At 37.2% G+C, this 11907-nt stretch overlaps 1 protein-coding gene and 1 long non-coding RNA gene across 2 annotated transcripts in view; one reads left to right on the forward strand and one right to left on the reverse strand.

The window, feature by feature from the left end:
* Positions 1–9326, forward strand: part of bckdhb (branched chain keto acid dehydrogenase E1 subunit beta) — a 51857-nt gene extending 42531 nt beyond the window's left edge. Inside the window, exons 10-11 of the mRNA XM_083547830.1 lie at positions 8439–8579; positions 9005–9326. Of these exons, the coding sequence (XP_083403956.1) occupies positions 8439–8579 (141 nt within the window). The 3' untranslated portion in view covers positions 9005–9326. The remainder of the gene's footprint in view (positions 1–8438; positions 8580–9004) is intronic.
* LOC310730782 lies at positions 9081–11523 on the reverse strand. Its single transcript, XR_014534955.1, has 2 exons — positions 11155–11523; positions 9081–9527 (listed from the first exon to the last, which is right to left on the reverse strand). It is a non-coding gene; the product is annotated as an uncharacterized lncRNA (long non-coding RNA).
* Between the last annotated feature and the right edge of the window lie 384 nt (positions 11524–11907).

An 11907-nucleotide genomic window follows, 5' to 3' on the forward strand; every position in this document is an offset into this window, starting at 1 on the left:
AGCCTTATTGTGAGCCAGTTGAATGATAACTCTTATTATCATTATAGAGCTAACCTAAATATTTAATCTATATACCTTACCACAAAATACACTATATGAACAAAGGATTTGGGACACCTTACATTTCCAACCACAATGTTGGAGGATGTCTAATGATGTTACCACACCATTGTATAGGAGGTCTTTCAACAAGATAGCATTACATTTTTCCCCTCCTTGACCTAGAAGACCCAAACCAGTCCCAGCACATGAATGCCCCCGTGTACAAAGTCAGCTGCATGAAGATATGGTTTAAGTGGGTTGGACTGGAAGATCTTAAATGGGCTGCTGTAGAGCTCTGACCTTAATCCTAGTAAATACTTTTGAAATGCACCCCCAGGCTTCCTCATCCTACATCAGTACCTGCCTTTACTAAAGTCCTTGTAGCTGAATGAGCACAAATCTCCACAATCACACTCCAAAAGGTTATTATAGGTTATTATGACAGCAAACAGAGAGTAGATGTGGAACGGGATGTTAAAAAAGCACATATGAATGTTATGGTCAGGTGTTTATCCATAAAGTTTGTGGACACCTGACCATATGATTCAAATGTTCTTTTTGAACATCCCATTCAGTATTTAGTCTTTATGACTTGAAAAGGCAGGAGATCCCAATACTTTTGTCCATATATTGTCTGTTGCTGAATGAGGAATAGGAATAAGTCATGCCGGTGTATTTTGGCCTACAAGATGTTTCTATAAGACGTTATACTAGAAGGAGTTTGATTATGGTGTTCTTGACCCCTAACAAAGTGTTTGCAGCAACATTAGTAATGGAGAAAAAGTGCCTGTCACATGGGTGTAACTTTGTTTTGAAAAGGACCAAAGAGGACCAAAAACAAGAATCTAGCATGATCAATGATGAACCATGCAAAATGTTTCCATAAAGTATTTGTAGTTATGTTAAGTTTATAATCACATATGCCCCAATATGCTTATAGATTTGTATATATAAATGTGCGATGCAGAAATGCAATCATGTATAAAACAAACATTCTGATTCGTAGGAAAAGAAACTTGGTAGAACGTGCCTGTGCTGCGTTAATTTAATGCTGTCCGGATGTGAGTTTTATCACAGAGCAGACATTTTATTACAGGCGCCACCACCCAGTCAAACTAACACAGTGAATATGGCTCATTTTCTGAAAAGCTGTTTGAATCAGTTTCTGTTGCCAGCGATTATATAAAACTTTTAAACTACACTTAAAAATACATCTTTTGCACTTAAAATCGCATTACACTTTATCACAAAGTAGATTGCGTTTTAATCAATTATTAGCAAATTTGTATATCGTGATAGATTGTGTGTATTGTAGAGCATCGTTGCACCATATTTTTGTTACATTTCCCACCCCAAAGGGACACATCCATGGCCTTTCTTCAACAGCATTAGAGTGGTAACTGTAAAAATTATATTGAGTATGAACAACTAAAATTCGTAGTTTGCCTACTCACATTTTCATTGTGTATAGAGGCTACTGCTACATACACTTTTTTTCTGTTTTTTGGGTTTTGTTACTAAAATTACCATACGCTGATCTCTAGCTATCTTTACCTCGCTGTATGCTTCTTGTTCCTGTTGTATTTTGTGTCACATGTATCTTGCACCTTGTCATGACAGTATTTCATTCAAATTTATATACAAAAAAGGCATCACTGTCTTTCATTTCAGAATGATGCCTTTTTTGTATATAAATTTGAATGAAATACTTAATTCCTGTATAGCAGCATGATGTGTACATACTATCTATCAAGCCAAGTCATGACAAGGTGCAAGATACATGTGACACAAAATACAACAGGAACAAGAAGCATACAGCGAGGTGGTCTGGGAAACTGGGGTATCGACTGCCCACCCCTTATTCTAAGCACGGTAATCAGCCTTTAACTGTGCCCTGTCTTGCTACTGTAGATTTTGTTTTGTTTGGGCTTTTTCCTTGATGCTTTGTAATCTTGAGCAGTTCTTAACAAATCAATATGCCACATAGCAACACCATTGTGGTCGCTGTAATTGAAATCAGGCTACTAGCTACTAAATTACTGTTAGCACCCCCTTGTGGTAATTCTTCATCCTTTTAAGTGAGAATGTATTATTTATAAGCGGGTGAGATTGCAGGCAATAATAATAATAATAATAATAATAATAAAAACGTGATACAGTGGAATTATAGTTTGGCTGTCTGAGCCACCTGAACTTCTGATTTGCCCACCTGAGCACCACATGCAAAAAAAACTAGTCGTAGCCTCTGAATCTGTGCCCAGTTCACGATCATTAAAGAAAAGTGCAAGACTGTCTGATTTGCAAGACTATTAAAGGAACTTCAATTCAGTAACTTGCAAGTCTTACAGTGACTCTCTGAGAATGGGAGAGGAGTGCTGTGTCCTGTTATTTCTGGATTCATGGCTGGAACAAAGGGATTTTTAGGTCGATCAAGCCGTTCCTGGACACCTCAGTGGAATAGTTCATTTGTTGGATTATTGTTTCTCTCTTTTGCTCATGAAGGCAGTTGGAATTGTGCGAGGGGATAAAAGCATCCTGTCCTGACTGGAGCTGCGTCATGTGTCATTGTTTGGCATTATGAGGTGTGTGCACGTGTGTATGAGGAAGACTAAAAGGCTCGGCTCACGTGATTTGACTGAATGGGCTTTTGGGGTAGTCAGAGAGGGATGGTGAAAAGTGTCTTTCTGACACTTCTCTTATAACACTTTCGACTCAGGCTGCTCTTGTCACTCATCTGTTTCTTGTTCTACAGAGTCTCAGTCATTGTTTGTTTAGCACACACTACATGCCTGCTTTGTCGGAATTTGTTAATCACAAAGGTGTGTTCTAGAAATTTGTTCTAAATATTTAAAAAAATGCATTTACGAGCATTGACCTTTGTGGAAGCTCTTACACATTCGGTGAAATTGGTTTAAAATGCAGCCATGGCGCCAGATAAATGCAAGCTTCAAAAAGCGGCAAACCATCCCGGGTATGTAGTATAAGATATAATGCTATTACTCGTTTTTTTTTCTTCAAGGATGTTCATATCAGTCAACTTCCCAAATATCCGAGCGAATGCTTTTTGCCAGGATGGATATCTTTACCTCCCAGAACGCGTCCACCAGCTTTGGGTTAAGCATTAAACTTGAACCACATGCAGTATTTTTTTTATTTTTAATTTTTTTTACCATAACCAGCTGCTCCTAAAAAGCACACATAACTACACACTGACTTCAGAGAAGACCTACCACATTTAACACGAGCCCAGTTGCCTGACCTAGTCATCTTCGATTGATGCCAGTGGCTTGTAATTTGAATCAATAGGACTTAAACTTTAAACTATGAAAGCACTTAATCCTGAGTTGTGGTGATGAGCAGTACATCAAAGTGAGTAACCCTACTCACAACCTGTGTGTGTGTGTGTGTGTGTGTGTGTGTGTGTGTAGAAGAGGACGCAGGTTTATAAACTAAAAATAAGATGATATTGAATGACTGGCAGAGTTAGCTTGAGTTAGCATTGGAAGAATTTGTTAATGGAAATATTACGGACTTGTCTTCCCAAGAAGGACACACATCTCTTCAGTACTGATCATTTCTTGCATAAAGGGATTTTTGTGTGCATTTCAGGACATAATTAAGATAAAAATCCATCAGTTACAGAGTCATGAAGTCTCCATTAGATAGATTAGAGAGAGCATTGTGCAAACAGCAGTGAAATTTAAGATTGCATTTAGTTTGATAGCACTATCCATTCCTTTTCTTTTGTTTTGATTAGTGGCTGGAAAGTGTTGATCAGTCATTTACTCCTGCAGAAGTGGGTTATCTAAAAAGTAAAAATGCATCACAGTCGTATCATTTAAATATTCAGAAGTGCTAAATTGTTTGGTTTGAGATCTAAAAAACTGACCTACGTAGTCGAGAATTCCCAGCCAACGCAACGGGTCATTTAAGTTTTGCATCTTGCACATTGAAGTAATCAAATACAGCCAACAATGGTGTTCTCAGAAATCGCATGCTCCACATTTAACATGTCTTTGTTGTTTTTGGTTGTTGGTGATCATTAACACTAACTCTGGATGTGCCTGGCTTTGTAATTCTTTTAGATAATGAAGTGTTCTCACAAAACAAAAGGGTTTTAAGTTCTCAGGGACCTATAGCCTTCTAATCAAGTTATTTGATTTATTTTTCTTCTTTATTTGTGGACTGTTAAAAAGCACAGTCAGCTGATTGCATTATTCATTTACAATTACGGCATTTAGCAGACACCATGATCCAGAGCCATTTACATTTATCTCATTTATATAATTGAGCAGTTAAGGGTTAAGGACCGCTGGGCCTTGCTCATGGGCCCAGCGGTCATAGCTTTATGGTGCTTGGATTTAAATTTCATGACTGTTGTGACTTTCCGATCAGAAGTCCAGCGCCTTAACCACTAAGCCACGACTTATTCAGCAATTTGGGAGTGTTTTCGGTTTATAAGATTAGCCGTTAAACAAATAATGATTACATTAGTTTGAAACAAACAGTTGTGTAATAATGCATAAAAGGACAGACAGACAGACAGACAGACAGACAGACAGACAGACAGACAGACAGACAGACAGACAGACAGACAGACAGACAGACAGACAGAGACTTGATTGATTGATTGATTGATTGAGCAGATCACAGGGAAATCGATTGTGACTTAAGTTGGGACTTGAAACGCCAAAAAGAAAGCCGCCAGAGAAAGACTTACATAGATATAATATTTATATAAATATAAAAAATGTATATTTACAGTGTATATATTTTTTCATCCTTATTTAGTCCCTGGTCTGAGTTTTAGTGCTCAGAATGTGGATTTTAGTTTGATTATATTTTGTGGGGGAAAGAAAATGAAGACCAACTAAATGTATTTACAAATATCACATTCATGTGGCAAATGGCACAAGTCCGATCAGAAAAACATACAAATATTGTCCGTATTTCATCTCATTTTTGGTTTGATCAGGCACATACACATGTGAAATGAGTTATAGATTTTATGCTGCATTTATATTTCTCAAACATTTTCATGGCCTTTGTGTAATAATTCTTTAGTCAGCATTTATCAACATGAGCACAAAATCAATATGAAATATTGCTGCCTAAACATCTTATTGCGTGTTTTACACTCAACAAGCATCGAGTCACTAAATGCTATATCAGAAAATAAGAAATGTTCTTAAATAGACATTCACGAATAAGGAAATACCAGGAACGCAGTGGAAGCCAGAATGTGGCTATTGTCATCTGACTTTGGATTCCACTAGAAGGCAGTTATCAATTCTTTTTTCTGCCAATGTATGCTTAGTATTGTTGACATTTCCACATGGCACACTTTCAGTAATCTTTAATCTAATGTTTTCTTTTTTTTTTTTTTTTTTTACAGACGTTTGGACCACATGTATGATTGCAGTGTTTGAGCTTTAAAATATATTTTTAAGTTACACCCCAAAGCAAAACATTTTCTAGAGTTCGTATGCAATGTTGTCTTATTTTTACTCTCACATTTAAAGTATATTGCATGTAATCATGCACTGATCATAGATAAACACTGATTCTAGTAAAACTACATCTCTGCTGAAACTCACTGTCCAGATGTGGCTTGTGACCAGACTGCACACTTTTTGTGCTCTTCCAGTAATCGTATTTGAAGAATTTATTTTAATCAAGAAAAAGTGCTCTTGTCATTACCAGTGCTGAAGAGAAGCTGTTGTCCAGACATATCCTGGATTGGCAGGTGGATTTATCTGCTCTGAGGCTAAATGACATAAAATTACATCTGCCTTCAAATGTGAAGAGAATGGCCTCTAGCTACATATCTGGTATTGTGGAAATGCAGGCTCTCAGCTGAGAGATGAAGAATGGCTTGTTTGAGTTCTTACAAAAAAATATTTTTTTTATTGCTGTTTTAATATTCGTCAGAAATTTACTTATTTTTTTACCTAATTCATGTACAGTACATAAACAATATTAAAAACATAAAGCATAAACAAACTATTTGGAGGTGGCGACTAACAGTTCTTGATCAGTATCTTGAACAAGAATCGTATTTTGTTATTTTATTGGTTTTTTTTCTAATTTCAGACATTCTTTGGGGGCTCTAATAATTTGCCATTTGTCGTCATTAAGAATAACAATTTAAATTCTCTCAATTCATTTAAATGAATATGTGAGGATTTTATTGAATTGTTGCTCCCTGTGGAATTATTATATTGTTGATGATAAGCTTTGCTCCGGGTGCATCTCATCCTTACAATTCCATACCAACATCAGCACTAAGAAACGGTGTTATTAATAGTTTCTCAACACTAATGATATCATTTAGATTATGCTGTTGGCAGTATATCCATTCCTACAGACATCATTTCTTGTTTTAAACATTGAAAGTGCACTGTGAAAATTATTTGGATTACAACCTCAATAACCCACAAATTGCTCTGACATATGAATTGACCAATAGCATTTTTGACTAATGACGGCGATTAGGTTTAGCTGAATGTTTATTTAAAGCCTTGACATGTTCCTTAATTGCGCTTGCTCAAAAGGGGCTTTATCGAGGAATACACAATGTTTGCAAGGTCTTGTGGAAAAACTGAAGTCATGAAAATGGGTAATCAACAAAGCATCAAAAGAAATGGGAAATGTGCTTGTAAAAACCCCCAAAAACAAACAACTTCTTATACAGGCCTAACCGCTCATTATTAAGTAAGAGAGGCTGGAGGAGGCTATATGTTCCCTGTTTAATATCCTGGAAGAGAAGAACTGCATGCTCATGTCAAAAGCATATCAAGGGTGAATCAAAGGAACATTTTTCTGTGTGTGCTCAGTACATTTCTGCTTCTTTCTTTTAACATATATCCTCTCTATTTGCAATCATTTCTAAACTCTGAGATGCTGGCTCAGTATGCGATTTTGCTCTACTTCACTACTTTTATGTTCATGTTTCAATTGTCCAAGTGGGCACAATATTCTCTGGAGCCAAGCGTATCATGAAAGACGAGCTTTTTTTGGTGGTGCAGTGGATAGCGTTGGCGCCTAACAGCTCCAGGGTTCCTAGTAGGAGCCTAATTTACTGTTTGTGTGGAGTTCATGTTTTTCTTGTGTTCACACATTGAATCCATGCTCATGGCAGGCAATCTGAGGAGAAAAAAAGACAATATTTAAGCTTTTTGGAATTAACTTTAAAAAAGTACTCCTGGTGAAACCAGGTATTGCTTGATCCATGAATAAAAATAAAAAGACAATCCCTGTGGTAGCATGCTATGGTGATATTGTTCAGTAGCAGAGGTAATTCAACAGGATTTAGTGTAGGCTAAATGCAGCCAAATACAGAAAGATCTTTAAATTGCACACCGCCTCAGACTAGAGTGAAGGTTCACAAATTGTCTTGATGGTGACCCAAAGCACATAGTAAAGACAACATTGTTTAGACCTGAAGCCAATCGAATGTCTGTGGAAAAACGTAAAATCTGCAATTCACATCAAGTCTGAAATCCCTTGAAGGATCTGCAAGAAAGAATGGGAGAATCAGCCCAAATCCAGGTGTGCAAAGCTTGTAGAGACTTGCCCATATGGGCTAGAAGCTGCTGCTTTTACAGTACATTTACAGTACTAAATAAAGAGTCTGAACACTTACGAGATTTCTATATATCATTGTTCATTAAAAAATTAATATAAATAATATTTCCAAAACATTTTTCATCTTTGTCCTTGAGTTAATGTGTATTGATGATAAAAAAAAAGAACAGTTAATCCATTAGTGAAAAGCAGTTGGATGGATTCATGCATATCTGAGCAGTTTTCTCATCTTACCACAGGGGTAACTTTTGTGCAATAGGGAAATATGAACTCGAATGACTATAAATTGGAGGATAAACATGAGCGTTTCCATGTCCTGCATTTGACTTATTGAAATGAAGATCTGTGTATTATGTCCTGCTCATCCTACATATCTCAAGTTATTTCTGACTCACTGTAGGTGAAATCAGAAGATAAATGAGAATGATTGCATTATTGTATATGGGCTTTGTGCGCTGTCTAGAATAGCAGTTACTGGGTGGCTTAGATTAAATAAAAGTGTGGGAATTTTGTCACATTTTATTGTTTTTCTGCCTTTCCCATGGAGAGTGTTGTCTAAATCTCAATATCAGATGGGATATAAGACAATAACACGAGAGTGGTCGGGGTTTTTAAAGTCTCTGCCAGTAGTTTATGAAGAACATAAGTAATAAAAATTAGCTGCAGTATTTGGTTGTTTTTCTTGCAAATCATGAAAAAAAGTGTCATTGTCCTCAGATTATCTGGGTATCTGGACATATGGCCTATTTCTTGCCCAAACATACTTTTCATGTAGTTGTAATTCAATTGTCTTATGGTTCTGTTTTCAGGAGGAATGTTTCCTAAACCTGGAGGCACCAATCACCAGGGTGTGTGGCTATGATACACCTTTCCCTCACATTTTTGAACCCTTTTATATCCCTGACAAATGGAAGTGTTTTGAGGCTATCAAACGCATGATCAACTACTAGGTAAGGTGTAAATACAAATCACCACACGTATGATACATCACATTAGTTTTGGAGAACCTGATGAGTAAAATTAACTGAAATTAATAAGATCGCTGCTTACGTCTCCCTCAGACTAGTCTAATCCACTTTGTCATTTTGAGTACTGGTCATAAAAGCCAAGATGCAGGAAGAAGTCATGTAATCCACCCATCTCATTTGATTAAGACTAAGTAGAAATTAAGTATGTGAAGGATTTTAATTTTATTGTTTGAATCTCTTTCTTAAAGTACTCCCGGGTATATTTTATTGTGTTCGGTACTGGTTTTCTGCAGTCAACTGCTTAAATATTGCATTTAATATTTTTTGCTTGTATCAACACATTTTTCTCCTCTCCAGAATTAGACACATGTTGATGTAACTGTTCCTTTTATGCTTTTCCTCTCTAGAATCTGGAAATGATGAATTCCTCACAGATGCGGTTGCTACCCTGGGTGACTAACAGACAACTCATGAAGTTGGATGAACATGGACAATAACTGTAGAACTTTATTGGTCAACTGTGTTGAGCAATATTCATGAACACTAAAATGCAGATAATTAGTGTGTGCTCTTGAACTGTACTTGGTGGATGAAGAACTGTATTTGGGGTCTTTTTTTTTTTTTTTTGCTGTTACATTATGATTACATTATGATGTTTAGTGACTGTCACACTTTGTTTGAATTTGGGTTTCTTTGGTTTCTAAACAAATTAAAGATATACGAAAGAGATTTATCTTGATGTAAAATGGTTTATTTGCCATATATCTTACTGTCAAGTCAAAATAATTTTGTTGTTATTTCTACTATACACAGTGGTACCCAGTACACAGTAAAAGCGAGACAACGTTCCTCCAGAACCCTGGTGCTACACAGGGTGCAAGGCATGATGGTGTGTGAGTCTCTCTAGCAGGATTTGGTGAGGTACAGTGCCTTGCGAAAGTATTCGGCCCCCTTGAACTTTGCGACCTTTTGCCACATTTCAGGCTTCAAACATAAAGATATGAAACTGTAATTTTTTGTGAAGAATCAACAACAAGTGGGACACAATCATGAAGTGGAACGAAATTTCTTGGATATTTCAAACTTTTTTAACAAATAAAAAACTGAAAAATTGGGCGTGCAAAATTATTCAGCCCCCTTAAGTTAATACTTTGTAGCGCCACCTTTTGCTGCGATTACAGCTGTAAGTCGCTTGGGGTATGTCTCGATCAGTTTTGCACATCGAGAGACTGAAATTTTTGCCCATTCCTCCTTGCAAAACAGCTCGAGCTCAGTGAGGTTGGATTAAGAGCATTTGTGAACAGCAGTTTTCAGTTCTTTCCACAGATTCTCGATTGGATTCAGGTCTGGACTTTGACTTGGCCATTCTAACACCTGGATATGTTTATTTGTGAACCATTCCATTGTAGATTTTGCTTTATGTTTTGGATCATTGTCTTGTTGGAAGACAAATCTCCGTCCCAGTCTCAGGTCTTTTGCAGACTCCATCAGGTTTTCTTCCAGAATGGTCCTGTATTTGGCTCCATCCATCTTCCCATCAATTTTAACCATCTTCCCTGTCCCTGCTGAAGAAAAGCAAACCAAACCATGATGCTGCCCCCACCATGTTTGACAGTGGGGATGGTGTGTTCAGGGTGATGAGCTGTGTTGCTTTTACACCAAACATAACGTTTTGCATTGTTGCCAAAAAGTTCGATTTTGGTTTCATCTGACCAAAGCACCTTCTTCCACATGTTTGGTGTGTCTCCCAGGTGGCTTGTGGCAAACTTTAAACGACACTTTTTATGGATATCTTTAAGAAATGGCTTTCTTCTTGCCACTCTTCCATAAAGGCCAGATTTGTGCAGTATACGACTGATTGTTGTCCTATGGACAGAGTCTTCTACCTCAGCTGTAGATCTCTGCAGGTCATCCAGAGTGATCATGGGCCTCTTGGCTGCATCTCTGATCAGTCTTCTCCTTGTATGAGCTGAAAGTTTAGAGGGACGGCCAGGTCTTGGTAGATTTGCAGTGGTCTGATACTCCTTCCATTTCAATATTATCGCTTGCACAGTGGTCCTTGGGATGTTTAAAGCTTGGGAAATCTTTTTGTATCCAAATCCGGCTTTAAACTTCTCCACAACAGTATCTCGGACCTGCCTGGTGTGTTCCTTGTTCTTCATGATGCTCTCTGCACTTTAAACGGACCTCTGAGACTATCACAGTGCAGGTGCATTTATACGGAGACTTGATTACACACAGGTGGATTCTATTTATCATCATTAGTCATTTAGGTCAACATTGGATCATTCAGAGATCCTCACTGAACTTCTGAAGAGAGTTTGCTGCACTGAAAGTAAAGGGGCTGAATAATTTTGAACGCCCAATTTTTCAGTTTTTTATTTGTTAAAAAAGTTTGAAATATCCAATAAATTTTGTTCCACTTCATGATTGTGTCCCACTTGTTGTTGATTTTTCACAAAAAATGAGTTTCATATCTTTGTTTGAAGCCTGAAATGTGGCAAAAGTTTGCAAAGTTCAAGGGGGCCGAATACTTTCGCAAGGCACTGTATGTGACATTGATAGCAATTAAACGCTTTTAAATTATGAGCCTTGAGAACGTCTGAGCAAATTCTATTGCAATCTTGAGAACAAATGTTTTTTTTAAATGCTACAAAGAATAAAAGTAGTCCACCATGTAGGACTATTTTAGTCTATTTTAATCTATTTTTTATTTATTTTTTGGTAAACGGATCATCTTGAACCAACAATTCCCCCAAAGTGATCTTTCTTATCTCCTGCAAAAATAGGTCACGGTCATTGCACACAAAAACAAATCACATGCCAAGTGGAAATGCAAATGCATGGTCCCTAATCTGGTATGCAAAGGTTTAGATCAGGATCAAGTTAGTTTATTTCTATAACGCTTTTCACAATGGACAGCATTTGGTGTATATCGTATCGTATCGTCCGTGGTCACCTAATTTATGATTCTGCACATCATGTAGCTGCTTTGGGTTTGTTTCAGTGGGAGGTTGTGGCTTTGGCATCAAACACAGAAAGAAATAAACAGACAAACCACCCAAAAAAGAACAGAAAAGGTTAAACTGCTTGGACAATGCCACTAATCACCAAGTGTCTAGCAACCTCATCAAAGCACCAGAAAGGCGTCTGACCGCAAATTATGGACAGAATGAAAAGATAAAATAGTGCCTGTCATTTTGGTTGGAGTGAAAGCAGGATCTGACCACATTGAAAAGCAAGGCTCTTTTTCTCTGATGAGGTAGCAGAGGTGTCCTGGGCTTGAGATAGCAGTACAGAACTATTCATT

The sequence above is a fragment of the Silurus aristotelis genome, assembly GCF_946808225.1.
Source record: "Silurus aristotelis genome assembly, chromosome: 1".
NCBI classification, from domain to species: Eukaryota; Metazoa; Chordata; class Actinopteri; order Siluriformes; family Siluridae; genus Silurus; species Silurus aristotelis.